Source organism: Sciurus carolinensis, chromosome 2, assembly GCF_902686445.1.
Source record: "Sciurus carolinensis chromosome 2, mSciCar1.2, whole genome shotgun sequence".
NCBI lineage: Eukaryota > Metazoa > Chordata > Mammalia > Rodentia > Sciuridae > Sciurus > Sciurus carolinensis.
The window spans coordinates 190,200,776-190,221,238 of NC_062214.1; the positions used below are offsets into that span (position 1 = coordinate 190,200,776).

The 20,463-nt window shown below is 35.5% G+C and overlaps 1 protein-coding gene across 6 annotated transcripts in view; it reads left to right on the forward strand.

Moving 5' to 3' along the window:
• The window catches only part of Ppp4r4 (protein phosphatase 4 regulatory subunit 4), a 106,738-nt gene that overhangs the window by 38,874 nt on the left and 47,401 nt on the right, over positions 1–20,463 (forward strand). For 4 of the 6 annotated variants that reach the window (XR_007107287.1, XM_047541857.1, XM_047541858.1 and 1 more), the window contains exons 4-11: positions 11,568–11,715; positions 12,193–12,266; positions 14,183–14,289; positions 15,045–15,152; positions 15,777–15,898; positions 16,956–17,078; positions 18,081–18,250; positions 18,567–18,686. Coding sequence is in view for 5 of the 6 variants with exons in the window: in XM_047541857.1 (XP_047397813.1) it covers positions 11,568–11,715; positions 12,193–12,266; positions 14,183–14,289; positions 15,045–15,152; positions 15,777–15,898; positions 16,956–17,078; positions 18,081–18,250; positions 18,567–18,686 (972 nt within the window). In the remaining variant the exon portion in view is untranslated. Of the gene's footprint in view, positions 1–8,255; positions 8,360–8,470; positions 9,864–11,567; positions 11,716–12,192; positions 12,267–14,182; positions 14,290–15,044; positions 15,153–15,776; positions 15,899–16,955; positions 17,079–18,080; positions 18,251–18,566; positions 18,687–20,463 lie in introns of those variants that run through there. The other 2 variants (XM_047541860.1, XM_047541862.1) reach the window with 2 other exon arrangements.

Below are 20,463 nucleotides of genomic sequence, written 5' to 3' on the forward strand. Positions count from 1 at the left end.
GAAAGCAAAAGAATTTTGTGAAAGCAACAAAATTATGCATCATAAGCAGCACATGTTGTTCCAGATCCCCTGCAGACCATAAAAAGCCCACAGTGGAAAATTCTTGACAGACCAAACATTTAGGGACACTCTAATATGAAGGAAGGCAGAGAAGACAGTGAAATATTACCTCTGTAATGTAAGATTGCTGGAAGGTGATCATTGGGGGCAGGATTGACCTCACTGGGTGGTTTTATGGTCAGCGAGGTAAAATTATATAATTTTTTCCTCCAGTTTACTGAGTAGAAAAAAAAGAAAAGTATTAATTAAAGAAACTAGCATGAACAGATGATACAAAGTCCACTTTCTTCTGTGATTTACAGTTCAAAAATAAAAGTACTTTGACCACAGTATATTTGGATGATAATATTTGCATTGTGTTTTTCTTTTTTTCTATTTGTATTTAAGGACAAAATTGATTGACGTTACTAATTACTTTACAATGATAATTAAAGTTTGATGGAAATGCTTACTGTGAGTATATAGTTTTTCTGGACGTAGTTATATAAACTAACATTTCTAATAGACCTAAAATTTACCTTCCAGAAAATTCTAGTGGAGAACAGTGTTTTCACATGTGCTTCTTAGTCATTCAGCCATTTATTGTTTTTACCCTCCCTACAATAAAAATGAACTAGAATTTCTGAAATTCTTTTTTTTTAATTTTTAATTTTTCTGAAATTCTTTTAAATGTGTAGTTAAGCTTCTAAAAAAATAAGGAAAAGTTCCAGGGCTCAAAAACAAAGCAGTCAGTTCCACTCCCACTTAGGGTGTAGAAAGAAGCAAGAAGCCATCATTCCTGTTCTGACAATAGTAGGTCATCCACAAAATCAACATGTTCATAACTTCCTGAGCATTATCAGAGCTGGTCACAAGGCAACTAAGTGCACTGACCTCTAAAGAGCAAGAAACTGGGGGGGGGGGGATATTAACAGAATGAATCAAAAACTATTACCCTAGGTAAATGTATGATTACACAAATGGTATGCCTCTACTTCATGTACAGAGAAACAAGATGTATCCCATTTGTATACAATACAAATAAATTAAAAAAAAAAAAAAGAGCAAGAAACCTTCTAAGAATGAGACGAAGGGGCAGAATATAGGAGAAAAAGGTGACTACTACACAGGGCAGGGGATCTGAAAAACCAGTTAAACTTTTACCAAATTTTTCTGGTCTGACTCTAGGCTAGCAGAGTCCATTACATTTTGAGTAACTTGGAACTCCTGACCCAGGGGTGTCTTGCACTCACTCACTTGCAGGCTAGAGCCACAGGTCATGAGATTGCTCATGAGACTGGGAGGCACAGCAGGAGACTAGAGAGGGTCCCCCTTGCTGATGCAGGGTTGGTGGTGATTAACTGCTGCTGCGGGATGGGAACCAACTCTGTCCCTTTCCTCAGAACCTTCTCTCTTGTGAAACAAAGGTCTGATCTGCTGGGGGAAGGTGCAGTGAACCTTCCTGCTTCTAGGGCCTTCTTCTGTGGCTGTGTTAGAAGCAAACTCAGCCAAATGTCCCAGATCATGCTTGTGGGAAAAGGGTGGAAAACTGAGCCTCTTGACTTTTGGGGAATGGTGGGAAATGTTAGACCCAAGACCCTAAACTGATAGAAAGCAGTCTGCTACCAGAGTGTAAGGGGCAAGAAACAACTCTACCAAAGACCTCCCCCAACCCTCTCCAAGATACTAGGTCATAGGATAGGAGCACTGATGAAGCTCCAGTGCTGAGGCTCAGGCCAAAAGGCCCCTATCTGAGATGAGGCTGATTATGATAATTAAGAATCTCTTACCTCCACCATTAGCCTAGCATATGATAGTAAGCAACAGTGATCCATGACCAAAGTTTAGAGAGAGACTCCTGCTGAAAACTGAGAGTGGAGCAGAAACACTGAAGGAAATATTTCAGGCTGTGCGTTGAACACAGGGTAGCAGTGGCCTGCTGCTGGAGTAGTTGGAAGCTGCGATGCTGTGAAAGTTAGCAACAGCAGAGCTCGAACCCAGCTGAACTACTGATAGACTTATTCATCCCCTATACAGATAGCCTAGGTTGTTACCTCCATCTTCACTGGAAATCCAGCTTTTAGTCAAAAATTTCTAGACACAAAAGTAAGGTAAAGGATTAATGACCAAGACATAAAGCAAACAACAGGTCTAGTATTAGCAATGCACATAGCTGCCTTGTGACCAGCTCTGATTAGCTAGGAAATTTAAAATAACTGATTAATATGTTAAAAATCGGTAGAAGAAAAATATGCACGGGCATATAGGGAATTTCAACAGTTTTGATATTATATCAAATGGAAATTCTATAAATAAAAAGATGATATCAGAGATTGCTTCATTTGGCTTATCAGGAGTTTGGACACAACTAGAGAAAAGTCAGGGAACATGAAGACAGACATTATCCAAACCAAAACACAAAGGTAAAATAGTGCAGAAAGATAGTTGAGAGTGTCCAGTGGTTCTGAGACAGTATAAAGTGTTCTAATGCCTATAGAGTCTCAGAATGAGAAAAGAGAATAGAGAAGAAAAATCACTTGAAGAAATAATGACCAAGACTTTTCTGAAATTAATGAAAGAACAAAGCATAATCCAGGAATCTCAGAGAGCCCCTAGATACGGTATAATAAAACTGCAAAAAAAAAAAAAAAAAAAAGACAATCCTAGGAACAGCCAGAATCAAAGGAAATGTTACATACCGAAGTACAAAGGTGAGGATTGATCAGAAACTCTGCAGACAGAAAAAAATGGCACATACACAGAGTTAAACAAACAAACCCACACTACCCTTAAAATTTTTAAATGTCAGTTCATTTTCAACATAGGTACAAAGACAATTCAGTACAGAGAGGGTAGACTTTTCAACAAATGGTGTTGGAAAAATTGGAGAAAGAGTCTATACCTTGCACCAAATCAAACACCACCAACAGATCATACACCTAAATGTTAAAAACTAAAATCATAAAAACACCTAGAAGAAAACTTAAAAGTCTTTGTGACCTTGGTGAGGTAGGCAAAGATTTCTTACATACACTGCTTGAAGTTTGATTCATGGAAGAAGAATTTGATAAATGTGAACATTCTTCAGGAGACAGTTAATGTTAAGAGAATGAAAAGACAAGTCAGAATGAGCAAGTATTTGTAAATTACATGTCTGATAGAGGACTTGTGTTTAGAATATGTAAATGAGTCCTAAAACTCAATAATAAGAAAACAATTCAGTTTTTGAAAATGGGAAAAACTTTGAAAGACATCACCAGAGATTTGTGAATGACCAGTAAGCATAAGATATTGAGCATCATTAATCATTACAGAAATGCAAACAAACCTAGTATATACCTATTTAAACAGCCCTGATCATACCAAGTATTGGCAAGAATGTGGAACCACTCCAACACTCTTGCAGCTGTTGGGACTGTAAATTGGCACAACCACTTTGGCAAACACTTTGACAGTTTCTGAAAAATTTAAACATACACCTACTGTATCATTCAGCTGTCTTCCTCCTGAGGATTAAGAAATTCGAAGCATATAATTATAAAAAGACTTATACATAAATGTTCATTGCAGCTTTATTTATAATAGCCAAGCTGAAAACAACCCGAATATCCATCTACCAGTGATGGATAAATTGTGGTATAGCCATCCAATGGATAATACCTTTTCTGTGTTCTCGGTCCAAGCTCTTTGTTGATTATGTGTTTAAATATATTCCAGTCTGTGACTTATCCACATGTCTTAAATTTTATTTGCAAACAATATTGGGTTTTATTTTTCATTTCAATCTGAAAATTTTTATTAGAGCATTTGATCCCAATATGGAGGAAAAAAGAAAAATCATCCTGTTTTTTTAAAAAAATTAATCTATTTACATTTAATATAATTACATGTCACCTTACACTGTTTGCCTTTTCTTTTTGCCAACTTTGCTATGTTCCGTTTTCTTTTATTTATTTCCTTTTAAAAATTATATAGTTTTATTCTACTTTCTCTGCCTTCTGTTAGCTTGGAAGTATATGTATTTTTTATTTGCTTTCATTACTAACCTTAGACACTACAACAAAGACTAAGCAAAATTTAATGTTCCTTGGTATTTTTTGCCCTCTTCCTGTCTGATACATGAGCCTCAGAACTCTTTAATTCCATTAATCTGACTTATGTATTAATGTTATCACTTTAATTTTTTATGTATTTTAAACCTCACAGATATTATTATAGTTATTATTTTATATAATCAATATTTATTTTTAGATTTCCTACATATTTATCAATTCTTATTGCTTATAGTATTTCTATTGGAAACATTTTTTTTTCTTCATGAAGAACACCCTTTAGTATTTTCTTTAGTATAAAACTCCTGGTGACCAATTCTCTGTGTGTTGTTGTTCTGAAATGTATTTCACACCCATTTTAAATGTTTTATTAGCATAGCATTTTACAGTGTCTATATGTAAATTTATTTTGGGGATTATTATATACAGCTTCTTGAATTATTTTGTCAGTTTTGAAAAATTCACTTTTTTTTCAAATGTGCTGTTTCTTAATCTCTCTCTTCTTTTAGGACTCTAATTTCAGACACATTAGATGTTTTCATGGTATTGTGTCTTTTACCTTTTCTTTTCCAGCCTTTTTTCTCATTGTGACTTGTTTTGGGGGTTTTATCCAGACCTGTTTTCCAGTTTACTAGTTCATCTGTGTCTAGCCAGATTTTGATCTTGATTATTATATTTTTCTGGTCTAGAATTTCTATTTAACTTTTTGATACATCTGCCACAAGCTTTTTTAATATATTAGAATTCCCTGTTGAAGTTCTCAGTTGTTTCTTTTATCTTTTGCACCAGGTATATAACAGATAACGCCAGGACCCAGAGGGCTTCCGGTGTTTCTGTTTTCTTGTGGTTTGCTGGTTCTCATTCATGTTGTCTGGATAGTATTGATTATGTGCTTGACCTTGTATGTGACAGGTTATTGTAGAAGTGGTTTGAGACCTAGGGTGAGCTCATTCTTCTTCTGGCCACACTTCAAGAGCCAAAATGTCTCAGTCCTATTCAGCATGGGACTGCTCTCCCCTGCAGGGCCAGCCCACTGCTGGAGGGAAATACTCCTGCTAGTGCAAAGGGGCTTGCCAGGGCCTCTGCAAGGCAGTGAGGGAAGTCCCTGAGGCTTTCCATCTCTTAGGATTCTTCTGCAGTCAGCAGGTATTTCAGGGGGAGAAAGCAGGCCTAGACCTACACATTCACTTTTCTTGATTTCTGTTGTTTCTTGCATCTTGAATGCCTAATTTTCATTATCTTGTTAGTTTCCACATGCCCTTATGGTGAGGGTATCTTTTGTCCAGCTTTAAAAATTATTCTTATCAGGAAAGTGACTGGAATTACTTAGTCTGGAAGAGGAAGAGCCCTTTCCTTTTATCTTTCCTTCTTGGTTTAATCTCAGAATGACATCAACTCATATATTTCTGTTTATAACCTGTATGGGTTTCTATGCACATACACCCTCTACCATGCCCTGTCGTCATCCCTATATCCACTCAGGTCAGTTGGTTATTTTCTAGTGATTTAGTAGGAATACTTTAGAACATAAATATTCTGCCCATACACCACGGCACATGTCCTAATTTAAACATTGTGTTCTTAAACTCCCTTCTTTGGTTAAGGAGGAATTATGTTACAATAGCAAGTCTCCACATTTGTCTCTATTTCCTCCGCGAAAAACCTCATGCCTTTAAATATCATTCATGTAAATTTACTTACTTACCAGCAGACCTTTTCTGAGTATCAGATCTGTATGCACAACTTTCTGCTGGTCATCTCTTTTTATACATCTCAAAGGCATCTCAGAGTTAGCAGTTCCCCATACTCAAGATTCTGCACTGTCCTCCATCCTAATGGGTCCTAATGTTCTCTTCCTGGTTTATAAGCCAGGGTGTTGGGAGTCATCCTTGATACCATTGGTTCTTTTACTGATTAACTAAGTAATCCTGTTTCCTCTGTGTCTTAATATTTCCTGAATCTGCTCACCTCTCTCTGACTGCACTACCTCCACCCCAGCCCATGCTTTTTTGAGGGCTTGTGCAGATAAGATAAGAGCTTTCAAAGGATCTTCACCTTCTGTCTGCCTCCCCTTCCATCCCACCTCTCTCCTTTCTGATTCATTTCCAACTTTATAATCAGCTTGATATTTCAAAGCATTTAAAGCCATAATTTGCATATTCTCTTGCCTAATGCTTCTAAGGCAGTGCATAATTGGCACTATTTCACCGCCTCAGCAAACCCTCTGCTCTGCTCCGGGCACGCTTATGGGTCTTCTTTCAGTTCTTTTAGTCTGCATGCTTCTCCTGCTCTGTGCTGGGAGTGCCTTCTTTCCTACTCTTCCTGCTTGCCTCTCTTCCTTTCCCACTCTTTTGTCTAGCCTTTTCTTTTTCTTCACATATGTCAGTTGTCACGTCTCAGTAAAGCCCTCTCTGACTCCTCGGAGGTCCTTTCTTATGGTGTCTCCTTAGCTCTTATCATAGATTTAATGACAGAATTAGCAGTGTTGTTAAGATGTAACTGCTAACCCTGCATACTGATGGCTAGGTCCCTAGCTCCTACCACAGTGCCTTGAATGGAAACTAAATGAGTATTTTTGAGTGTGAATATACATAACCAGCAGAAGTCTCTCTAAGGCAGAGGACCTACCTTTGGACTTTTTGCCAATTTTCCAGAACCCTTTAGAATGATACTGGTACTTAATGTAATTGAAATTACATTCTCTTCAGAATTAAATTTTTAGTGAACTACTTCAGAGGGAGTTTATGATAAAAGTTTAATGACCGTCTAGAGAAAAAGCCCTATTTCCATTTGCTTATAGAAATTGCCAGACTTGCCATTGCTGCTTTATCACCAGGAAAACAGTTTGTAATTTTTTTCAAAAAGATTGAATTAATTAAATATTGCTATAATGAATTACTTAAAATAGTTATTTATTGTGATCACATCCATTAAGTAGATATTTCTTTCATAAGCACATACTTTTGTTGGCAAAGTTTTAAATTGCTACTTTACGTTTTAAGCCTATCATAAAATTATCCATGATTTTAATTTATTATAATAAAAATGACTTACCAGAATTGTTCAGCTGGAAGTGAAATTTTGAAACCATGGCCTTGACATTCGTTTTGTTGGTCTTGAGATTTTGCATGGCAGAACATTTCACTGTACGTCATAGGAGTCACATAATAGTTGCTGTTGTCCGTGGTATTTCCTTTATAGGAAGGGCCTTTCAAGGTATTTTTATGTGGACTTCCTCATGAACCTTGTGTTTAATCCCTGAAATGTGGATTTAAAGAAGGGTAAACCACACCCCTTCATTGTTCCTGTCTACTGTCTGCACTTCATTTCCCAGTTCAGACTGATTTTCTGGGCTCCCAGTCACTTCTCTCCATCCTCTATTTTGGTGCAGAATGTGGCAGTCAGTTATAGGGAGGAGAATGAGGTATCACAGTGAATTGTAAAGATATTTTAGAGTTGGCATGTTCCAGTTACTCACATTTTAACTCAGTTTTTAAAGTCTTGTAAATATTATAATTTTATAATGAAAAGAGCTATTCTGTCTTTTTTAATTACTGAAAATTTCCATATTTATTACCTTCAATACATGTTTACATCCCTGTTAATTAATTTAAAAAAAAAATTCATGATATCTATAAAAATACACAAAGGCACTTTGTAATTTTCCAGTTCCTTTACCTTATTCCAGCATCATTCACTATAAATGTGCTTTCTAGTTTCATTAAATAAGATTAGTTTCAAAACGTGTAGATTAAAATATTTGCTCTTTTGGAATAAGCCAATGATTTACATAATACTTCTTTATATTGTATATTGTAAAGAGATATGTCTTTTGATGGATGTAATGCAGGTTCATTAGAGACAGGGCTATTTCCCTCTCTGCATGGAAGGAAGATATCACTTTGTTTTACAAAATGCTTTCTTGCACCTTCATACTATACTAACTCAAGAAGGAGTTTTAAACATGTAAGTGTCTGGTGAATTTCCTTCACTGAGTGGGAATAGTTTTTTAAATTTGGAAGTGTACCATTTTCTCATTTATCAACTGTCTCATTTCATTTTTGAGGAATTCAAATTGGGCTGGCAGCCATACAATAGTATATAAGAGGAATGGTAACTGGCCTTAAGGCATGCACTTAAGCAATAGAGAAATTTACTTTTCAGTGTCTTCCAAGGTCCATGAGGATGCACACTTTTATATCCAGAGAGTATGGATCTCACATATATTTGTCCAGAGGGTGTGACTTTGTGGAGGAGAACACTTTGGGGTAAGTATCAAGCTCTTATTGTACTATGTATCAGAAAATACGTTTAGAAATCATTTGATTTTTTTTTTTAGCAGTGATAAAATCTCTTAGTCTGTGCTGGTTTCTTAACAGTGGACAGTTCCAGATGTTGAAGTCAGCACAACAAGAGAAAAACCCAAATCCTGATAAGACTTGAGGATTTTTTCGAAAATTAAATGCAAAATAGTTGGGGCAAATGTTGCTGCGGGAGTCAAGATTAAGTCACGCAGTAAGAAGAATGAAGCCGGAGAGCTCCGCATGTTCTTCTTTGCACACAGTTTGCATATGTGCAGACCCTGGACTTAATGACTTTAGGGGCAGAACTCAGCTCTTGGAACTTAAAACAGCAGACTGACGTGAACTGGAATGTGCATTGTGGCCCTCACTATTTTAATATTTCTTTGCAAAGTCCTCCTGTTTCTGAATAAAAGCTATGCCTTCTGAAATCTGTAAGCGATGCACACTGGCCACATCAGATCTTTTCAAAAGTGTTTTCCAAATTCAAAACTGTTAGTATGAAACAAATGTTTGTTTTGGAAACAGTGAAACAAGGGAGAGGGGAGGTTGGTTTCAGAGACCAATTGCCACTTCTGCTTTATGCCTTAATATTCCTTCTCTTTTCTCTCAGCCAGGAACTCTTAAGACAGATGTGTAATGGACTTTTAGTTGAAAAAACTTGTAAAATAACATTTATGCATGTGATATAAAAGCTTAGAACAAAATAAAACCAAATCCAGCCCCCTGAATATGTGATAGATTACAGAAGCCTTTGCCATGGTGGATGCTACTGCCAGATGTCCCTCACTGCCACATGAAGGCTTAGGATTGGTTTAAGTCTTGCTTTAATCAGTGACAAATGGATGTTCAGGATCAGTGAGGAAGAAATCAGTGCTAAGGGGTCTTTGACTTCTGGCAGGCAAGGGGTAAGTCATAGAGTTGCCAGTTCTTAGCTCACTAGCCTTCAGCAAAGTACTTTCCTGTCCTGAGTGTTTCTTCTTCTGTAAAATTATGTATGTTACCTCTCATATGGTGACTGCTGGTGGTCCCACTGGGCTGAATCAAGGAGACTGGGTATAGGATGTAAACCATGGTCACAGAGATGTTAGGGTAGAAGCTGTCATGGACAGCTCCTTATGGACATGGCAGAAAAAGGATTGAGAATGCATATCTATGTGATCCATTTTTGCTTTACCTTTGGTCAAATTCTACAAATCCCTAATCTTTAGAACTCACCTCAGAATCTCTTGATGCTACCTATTAGGAGATGCGGAAACCATGTGTGAAGGGACAAAGTAACAGGAGCAGAAAGTTTAAGTGAAAGAGCAAGAGACATTTAGTCATCCAGCAGTTGCTTACTGAATGCCTGGTGTGTGCTAGGAGTTGGGGATGCATTAATGATTAAGTGGACAAAAATTCTTGCAGTCAAGTAGATTATGTTCTCGTTGGGGGAGAGAAACCACGAACAAATGCTGCACTGGCTGATGGTGTCCACTGTAAGAGGGTGGTGCGAGCTGGGAGGGGGCACTTTCAGTGTAAAATAGGGTCATCAGGGAAGGACTTGTTGAAAAGATGGTTGAGTAGAGGCTTGAGAGAGGTCAGAGAGGCACCATGTGGAAATCTGAGCTAAAGGGGAACTGAGAACAGATCCTGTAAGTCACTGAAGGGACTTTGACTTTGAAGAGGAAAGCCATTGGAGAATTTTGAGCAGAAAAGTGGTATGATGTGACTTATTTCTTGAAAGCATCTCTCTGGCTGCTGTATAGAGAATAGATAGCAGAGGGGCAGTGGTGGACTCAGGGTAGTTAGGCTAATTCAGGCTGGAGACGATGGTGGCTCAGACTTGGTTGTATTGGTAGAAATGAGAAGTGGTCAGATTCTGGATCTGTTTTGAAGGGAGATTCTTCAGGGTTTATTGATCTTTGATTGGGATGAGTGAGGGGGTGACCCTGGAGTTGTGGGGATGAGCAGCTAGAAGGGCAAAGTTGTCATCTACTCTTCACTGAGATGAGGAAGACTGACCGAGGTGCAGGTTTTGGCAAGAGCACAGTTAAGGTTTGGACCAGGTGAGATTTCTACTTAAATTCTCAAGGGGAATGTAGAGAAAGTTAGTTGAATGTATAGTGGTCATTATTTAAATGCTCATTTTGCACAATAAACTGGTAAGTTGTGAAAAAAAGCAGTTCAAATGATTTTGATATCTATGAAGACTGTGCTATAATTTACATTTTATACATGAGGAAATGATGTAGAAAGATCAGTTTTCCTAAGATCGCAGAAATGAAACTTTGTTTTATGACTGTGATAAATAAATGATGTTCTAATAACTTTATTAGTTGTAAAATAGAGATATGAGAGAAATTACCATAATTTCCGTGATTGAACAAAAACACCTCAACTGCCTGAACATTGTGTGCGCACACGCGCGCGCGCACACACACACACACACACTCCCCCTGACCTGAGTCTCTCTCAGACTTCTAGAGAAGTGCAGGTTATATCTTTGATGAGGTTTGTACTCTTTTATGTGTTGAAAGTTTATATTCTAATGTAGGCTTTTGGTTTGAATACGCATTTTAAAATTCTTTAAACGGTGACTAGAGATGGTTTGAATATAAGTGATTTTTTAAAAGACGTTTTTATATTTAAGAAATTTCTTTTTAAATGTTCACTTCATGGTAATTTATGTAGTTGCCAGTTGTTTTCAGGGGAGAAAACATTGGCACATCCTTAAGTGTATTCCTTTTCATGGTAGGGTGCATAATGTTTATTTTTAAATAGAAATACAAGTAATGAAAACTCATGTGATTAAGCTTTGATGTTATTATTCTAGGTAGAATGACATCTGTATAATACCAGTAGCAAAATAGAAATTCAAACCCATCAAAAATACCTATTCTGTTGTTTGAAAGTTTTGTAACTATTTATAATTTTATTCAGTAAAGTAATGGAATGTTGTTTTTAGAAAAGTCTTAAGACATTTAATATTTCTGTAATCTGCTGAATTAAATGATTAGGAACAGATTGATATAATTCTCATATTAAGTAATAATGCCAAGAATATACCCTTACAGTTCATATGTAGTATTTTGTGGAATATGACTGCATTTGGTCTCTATGATCTTGGAGTTTTAAATATTGTACCTGCTGATTGCTCATCTCTGTAAATAGCAAACTCTCTCTGATTGTACAGGAAGCCCTGCATGTTGCAGGAGTGGAAATGCAGTTAACTGCTGCAGTAGCCTTTCTGACCATTCTGCAGGAAGAATCAGTGTCAGTCCATACGTATGCCCACTCCTTCCTCCAAGTCATTCTCCTGCATCTGGAGCACAGGGACACAGGTCAGGACCTGGCACGCTTCATCATGTTTCTTTATTGTTTCTTGTAAATGGCCATGGCTATTTGAATTCTGTAAGCCTGACGAGGATAACAGAATGAGGCCAGGCTAATAGTTGAGTCATGGTATGACTTAAAACAGCTGTGGTTGTCACCTTTCCAAATGCACAAAATTCAGTGTCCTTGAAAGCTGAAGACCTATTAGTTCATCTTGTGATTTATACTTTCCTCTTAGACTTTGTTATTTGACATTTGTTTACATTATTATAATATAGTAAAATAGCATATCTTGGGTATAAGATAATCCCCCAAATTGTTTTTAAATATAAAAAAATTTTCTATATGTTGCCTAAGAGGAAAAAGTAAAAAAAACCTCTCGAATAGGCTACTTTACTGTTAAATGTTATTGGAACTATTGATGGCTGGGTTGAAATAGGACTTATGAGACATTTAATTTAGCATGTTACATGTGTGTCCATCAGGTGTCAGCAATGCATGGCTGGAAACTCTCCTGGCTGTGATAGAAGTATTGCCAAAGGAAACTCTAAGGCATGAGGTAACACTGGTTTTTGTTGGTGTTGTTGCTTGTAATATGTAAGTCTTCTTTATTTTGGTCAAAAGTGTTTTTTTCAAAAGGAATAAAGTTGTTTCCCATTCTGAAAGCAATACATGATCACTGTACAAAATTTGAATATGACAGAAAATAGAAGGAAGAAAAAGAACTCATGGTTCTGATAATGTGGCTACTTATAAGATTCTTATTTCTTTTCAGATTTCCTTATACATGCTTGTCTTTGCCATATTAGTAATCATGTTGAATATGTGTATGACTGCTTCCCACTTAGCATTATTTTTCTGTGTTCTTTTAGACTTATTTGGTAGTAGCTTAAATATTTAAGACTGTTTTCAGGCTTAAGCTTTACAATCAAAATAAGGCATTAAAGAACATCTCTGTAGTTTTTTCCTGTTTTTCAGAAATTTCTTCAACTATAACTTCCAGAAAAGAGGAGTAATTGGGTCAGAGGGCATTAACATTCTTAAGCTCCTGACTAACAATATGTGAAAATTCTGTTTCCCTAGACTTTTATCAGCAATATTTATTCTCATTAAATTTAATGTGTTAAATATAGAATTAAATTTTAATTAGAATTCAAAAACTATGTTTCTGTTTTCCATATGTTAACATTGGTTAACATCAGTTTGATTCATTCTTTTGGAGTTGTCTGATCTTATCCTTTGAGTGCTATTTATGTATGCCACCTCTCTGTCAGTGTTGCCAATTCTTTGTCATACTTGTAAATATTATTGTAAATATTATACTCAATTTGTTGTCTTTTTTCAATATTAGTATATCTTTCTTGAAAAGTTTTAAGTAAATTAAGATGAGAGAATAGCAAAAATAGAAAGGAAATTTATCCTTTAATGAAATGATTTTACATTCTTTGAAGATTATCCCTGATATATATTTCTTTTCAAATATGTCATGGTTGAAAATCATTTATCAGCTACTGTAATGGTGCCTACTGATTTCGTGAAGTATTTCATATAGTTTATGATACTGTCACAGTGCCAAAATACTTGCTTGAAAATGGGAACTTACCCAGTTATGAGAATGCTTGTATATTTGATGCCAGACATCTAGATGATCACACACATTTAAATTGTGAACATAAAGATGTGCTATTTATATTTTTAAAGAGTCATACAGTTGAATGCATATTTGACTCTAGAATGCTACTTATTTTTAACATGGGATTTTTTTTATTATTTTATTTCTAAACTTTCACTTTTAAATTATATTTATTATTATGCATTCAGAAATTCCAGCTACTTCATTGAGAGGAAGCAAATCACTTGCCCCTTATATTAGAGTCATATTTTAGAACTTGTAGACTCCATAGTGGGACAGGTGCTGATTTCCATGTGAAATAATGAGAAACCTGGGAATGAAAAGGGAAAGGTTTTTGGACACAATGGAGAGCTACAGACTGTCACACTGTTGAGATTTTGAGTGTCTAGCATATGTGCTACACAGTATCAGACACAGATTGTTGTATTCACATAGCAGAATTACCTAAATAACATTTATTTATTTGTTTTTTTTAAATGCCATTAGGATAAATATAAAAATCTATACGGAATTAAAATAGCTTTCCAGGTATCTGGTAATTAATTTGCCTAACGTATATTTCAGAATTATACCTTGTATGCATTTAGATCACTGGAGGATTTGCTATGAGATTTATTTCAGTTATTTGCTTCTAATTGTTTTTAATTGCATAATTTGTCATCATTTTTACCTTAACTCAGAAAACACAGAGTGATCCAGGTAATGAGCCATGTATCTCAAGGTGTAAATCAGCTTCTTTAAAAACATTTAGAGCATTAAAATACTCTGAAGAAAATATCTGACATTAGTGACAAGAATGTATAAAGTTGTCTGAATTTGTTTTTTAAATCTTTTCTCTTTAGATTTTGAATCCACTGGTTTCCAAGGCACAGCTTTCCCAAACAGTCCAGTCTCGTTTAGTTAGTTGTAAGATTTTAGGAAAATTGGCCAACAAATTTGACGCCCATACGTGAGTATTTGCATATAATTTTAGCCTCTTTTATTACATTGATTTAAAATGTATAGTGATTGTATGATTGATAATTATGTTGAATTTATATTATTTCACACTACATGCAATATTTTATAGAATTCACAGACAGAAATTTACTTATTAAGAAGTGTTTCTGCTTGATCTCATGGCTTTTCAAGATCAGTAAGGTTAACTTATTTTCTACTTATCATGTAGTCTTCCCTATCCTACACCTAGTGTACTTTCGAGGATTAAATAGCATTATATTAGGACTTCCAAAATTGGTAAACATGACATAAAGGTAGTTTTTCTGCTTTCTTACATTTTTTCCTGAATTTGTTATTTTGAATAAATCTTACTTTGAAGTGTTATGAATTATATTCATAATTCATATGCTGCCCTCTGCCAAGATGATAAATACCAAGTGAAAGTAATAGGATCTTTGTGTAATTATACCATGAGAGTAAAATATGAAGTTGAAGATACTTTGGTTGATGGTGCCAGAATGAGATATTTCATTGCCATGACCTTTCACTTAGCTATAGACATTCATCTACCAATCCAAAATTAAACATTATTTTTAACCGATCCTGTCATATACATAATTTAATAACATGTAAAAATGATTTGTAAACCAAAAGGCTTATGTTATAGTGTTATTAAAGATAATTTAAGGTTTTGATAATTGTTTGCAAATCTTAATTATTCTTAAACATTCACCCATTGCATTTTTCTTTTATCCTCTTCCTCAGTATTAAAAGAGAAATACTTCCCTTGGTAAAATCACTCTGTCAAGATGTAGAATATGAAGTTCGATCTTGTATGTGTCGGCAATTAGAAAATATAGCTCAGGGCATTGGGTAAGTATACTTTCAATTCCTTATGCTGATGTAGTCTTATTTCTGGATTGTTAGACCCTGTATTCCATGAAAGTGCTATTCAAAGGCTCCACTCTATGTGATCTTTCACAATGATCAATACAGTACTTCCTGATGTGTCTGGATTAAAAAAGGTTAATGGGAATGTGCTTATTACAAGTGGTAGGCATTCAATTAATGTTAATTTCTTTACTTCTCACCTTAGTTATTTAGTTATTGTTCCAAAGGCCTAGATCCAAGAAAGGAACATGTCCCAGTATAAGCCATGCTTGAAATCTAGTAGTTGCATTTCTTTTGGCTGGTTTTTCTCTGGCTGGTAGTGAGTTGTTTCCAATGAAAAGCTGTCATGGCAGCTTCTCTGTTCCTGTGCAGTCTAGGCTTCCACTCCCACTTCTGTTGCTCTCCTTGCCCTTTGGGTGCAACAAGCTCAGGAAGGAAAGGCATAGGACAGCCAATTTATTCTGTTCTCCTCTAAATCATGTTTCATACCAAGTTATAAGAACTTTTGCTTATTTTCTGCAGCGCCTAGACCATCACTTGTTTTCAGCAAATTCTTGCTGCAAGTATGTTGATTTGACTTATTTTCTTTTACTGATTATTGTGCAGGACAGAACTTACAAAAAGTGTGGTGCTCCCTGAATTAATAGAACTCTCTAGGGATGAAGGCAGCAGTGTGCGGCTTGCAGCTTTTGAAACTTTGGTTAATCTGCTGGACATATTTGATACAGGTAAATCTTCACGTGGATACACCTTTGCATCTGAAAGCAGCGTTGTCTCATGTGTCACAAAGTGTAAAGGGTAGATTCAGAATTTTTAAGTTTTGTGATAAAAATTAAGTCTCTCCTCGATTATTTCTTTGGTTGTCTTTCTACTTCCATTTTGACCCTCATGGCATTTAATATTGCTGCGTCTTTCTACTTTTGTCATTTATTTTGTCAGAATTTAACTGATTTGTGTATAGGACAAGAATTTGGTTTGGGAAGTAGCCTTGACTTTTTCCACTAATTCACATTAAGACATATCCTTACTACAACAATGTCTACTTGAGTTTCCCTTAAAAATATTTTAATGCCAGAAATCTTGTGGCTATGGGAGCAAAATTATGGGATGGGGTATGTGAGTGTGAATCAGTAAGGAGGCATTTCTTGGTGTTGTGAAAATCAAGAAGCAAACATGGCTAGTTGCTCTACTAGTGTATGACTAAGATCTCTGACTAACACCAGACAATGAATTTATCAGTACATATTAACCATTTTGGTAGGGTGGAATTTGGAGGGGTAAATGACAAGACTTAGGTGTGAAGCTTAATTGTGTAATTGCAGGATTACATTCTCTGGGATTACCAACTTTTTATCTGAACTAGGAGAGTTTCTTAAGGATTGTTGCAATGTAGACAATAATTTATATGAATATTGCAGAATAATCATTTAGGTAAAGGACAAACCAAAGGAGTAAAAATTGCAATATGTGATATTTGACTGAGCAAATCCTTTTGTCCCTATTAATGGAACAGGAATGCCTGGTTTGGTTTTTGGTCTCTGCCCTTCACTGTGCCAGTCTGCATCAGCGTGGGTCTGGCTCTGTTCCCCCCTGTTCTGTATTTCTCATTTCCCTGTGTTGGCCTTCCAGTCCCACTCAAGGTTATCATGTTCCATTACCACCCACCTTCGTCATCCTCACTTTCAGATATTTTCTGTTACTCTGGGACTAACAGAATTTTTCCCCTGTAATTTCTATGTGTAGCAACTGGGTCTAAATCATATATTATATTGTTTTGTTTTACAGATGACAGAAGTCAAACTATCCTTCCCTTAGTGAAATCGTTTTGTGAAAAATCTCTCAAAGCAGATGAATCGATTCTTATTTCATTATCTTTTCATTTAGGAAAACTATGTCATGGACTATATGGTATGGTATCTTCTAAGAATTTCAAAACTGTAGATAACTTTTCCCTTTTTCTTCTTCCACAGCCAATGAACTTGAGTTCCTCAGTTGTATAAAACCTATCCTTTAAGTGTGTTAGATTTGATGAGATCTTAGAATTTTGATAAAATAATTTAAAGCACATTTAGAAATGACCTTTTCACTAGTAGAACCTGTTTGAAAGAATAAGGACAGAGGAGTCCTTTACTTTTTGGAATGTTTTATGCTTATTTGTTATTAGGTTTGTGGTAGTGGAAGCTCAGGTGTGTGAACTATTGCTATATAGCAAGAATACACATCTTAACTTTTGTTGAGTAATGTATCATGTAAGTAGTTTCACTTAGAGCATAGAATAATACCTTTAAGTCTTGGTATTTTGAACATATTGCTCAGTTCTTAGTTTATGATAATCATGAGAATTAAGTTAAAATTTTTTGGCATTGGAGCACATTTTCTTTATGTGAGTTGTAGACATTTAGTAGATGATCGAAAAGTACATTGCAATACATAATGAATCCCTAGCTCCCTGATAGTGAACAGTGAATGAAAATGGAAGCATTCCCATCACCAAAAATATTTTGAATTTACTTTTCTATTTTCCAGACTCACTCTTTAAGGGATACTCCTATGTTTTTGGCAGGAAAGTTTAGAATATTTACCATAAATAAGTAACATTATAAATAGTGGCAACATTATAATTATTATACTTTTTTTTTCTACAAGCTGCAGAAATTAACACAGACATAATTCCTGCATTACATAGTTCACACTTCTGAAATTAAAGTTAAAATATTAAGATGAATGTAAGGTGAAACAATATGACCTGCTAGATTTCTTCATATTAGTTTATCTTTCCTCATTGCTTTTAATTTATGAACTGTCTGTAACCATATATTTAAATATCCAAATTTGTTTTTATTGTATTTTTATTTTTTATTTTTAAATTTGCAATTGAAATGCTGAACACTGATTTTATATTTGTTTTAGGAATTCTTACTCCAGATCAGCATTTGAGATTTTTGGAGTTTTATAAGAAACTTTGTACATTGGGTTTGCAACAAGAAAATGGACACAATGAAAACCAGATTCCACCCCAAATCCTAGAGCAAGAGAAAAAATATACTTCAGTACGAAAGAATTGTGCCTATAACTTTCCGGTAATAACAATATGTTTATATTTACTGAGAATTTTAATTATAGCTTTAAAATATGTGAACAGATGGCATTAAATGCCATTTTTGACACTTGCTGCTCAGCATTATGTGTGGTATATATAGCAGGCACAGAATAAATATTTGTGGAATTTATGTTTCTCTCTATGTATAAGTTAGAATTATGTGCATGCATTTGGATCTTCCAAATATGATTTCTGATTAAATTCTGATACAGAGAATGTGATTTCATTATAATATTAGGTATTGATGAATGTTTTTTTCCTCCTTCTCATTCATCTTCCCCTCCCACCTTCACTAGGCCATGATTGTTTTTGTTGATCCTAAGAACTTCCACATGGAACTCTATTCTACATTCTTCTGCCTTTGTCATGACCCTGAGGTACCAGTCAGATACACTATTGCTATTTGCTTTTATGAAGTAAGTGTGAAAAATTAATACTGCTCTACATTCATTATTAATTCTATCTGTGTGGACTATATGCTTTTTTGATATTTCATATATTTCTGTTCATAGATTATTGTAAGTTTCAGATTCTCTCTCTCTCTCTCTCTCTCTCTATTTTGGTACTGGGCATTGAACTCAGGGGCACTTGACCATGGAACCACATCACTAGCCCTATTTTATATTTTATTTAGAGACAGGATCTCACTGAGTTGCTTAGCACCTTACTTTTGTTGAGACTGAGTTTAAACTCTTGGTCCTCCTGCCTCAGCCTCCTGAGCCGCTGGGATTACAGGCATGTGCCACCACCACCCAGCCTCCATATCTCTTTTATGTTCCAGTCCTAAATCTGATTTTAAAATTCTCGTAACACTCGTCTTAGTATGTTTATAGAATCCATTTACATGAGTTCAGCATATCTAAACTAAGCCCTTACTTTAATCTAGGTAGTGGTAGTCTTTGTTTCCTTAAAGTGACGCTTTCTGGCATTGATGAAATAGGTGTTCACTGTACAAAATTTGGAAAGTAGTCCCCTTAAATGGTACAGTTATTTAAAATAATTCCAATATTGCATAATTTTATCATCTTTGATACCTACAGAACTCTGCTTTAGGAGGAGGGAGAAGGACAGAGGGCATTCCAGCTGAGCCTCCAGGACAAGCAACCATTTAGGCTTGGTTACCGTGTACATGTGTTTGTTAGGCCAGTGGTCGCCAGGGAAGCTGGCCTAAGATTGGAGTCCAAGAATGCAGCGTTGATGCTATTAATACTAGACTTTCTACTCATGTTGATTTTTATCTCATTCTTGTTTGATTGTAAATATAATATAGCACCATATAACTAAATATACTGAAATGTATGGGTGTATATAAAAATGTTTCATTGGTAAAAGTAAGCTTGGAGATTGTTGATCAACCTATCATCTGGATGGCTAGATTCCATATTCTCACAGTCATACCATGTAAAGTAGGCTAAGAATGATTTTTACCTCTTTAGAATGAAGGACTAGGTTTGGTTTGTCTTTTTAAATAATGAAAATCCACTGGTAGAGTTAAATTTTGTAATTAGTATTAATGCTAGATTTTGATAAATGCCTTATTGTATTGTATTTATTTTTTTATTTTTTTATTTATTTTTTTGCGGTACTGGGGATCAAACCCAGGGCCTGTATTTATTCTTATTTTTCAAAAACATATTATTTTTCAATAATAATTTCTACAAGTCAAAAACAACCCAAAGAAAGGCTTTGGGTTATCTAGGAACCATTTTTTCCCCTAAATTCAACTTTATTCAAGCCCAATTTTTTAAAAATATAAAATAGAAAGTGATAAATCTACCATCAGAGGCTCTTGAGTTTGTTTGGAGAAATAAAGCCACTGTTTACAAGAGGAGGTAGACTATTCTGACTTCCCAAGCTGCGCTCATGCTGATTAAAGTCTTTGGTGAAAAAAAGGAAAGTTGTTTCTCTTTGTTAGGAGTTAGTACTATCCTGTTGACATCACCACAGGCCCTCAGCAGGAACTGCCTTCTTTGGGAAACTTGGAGCTGCTATAATAGTTGTGTCCCTGGGTTATCCTTTAAGACTGTTGACTGCTCTGAGACTTCAGAATGTACGCTAGAGGCATCTGTGATTTGTTACTGCTTTGATGTGAAAGTCATGGCTTTGGAAATCCCATCCACTGTATTTTCTCACCTCCATATATACATACCTGCCTGCCTATGACCACACGCTCCAACATGTTGTAAAGTAGAT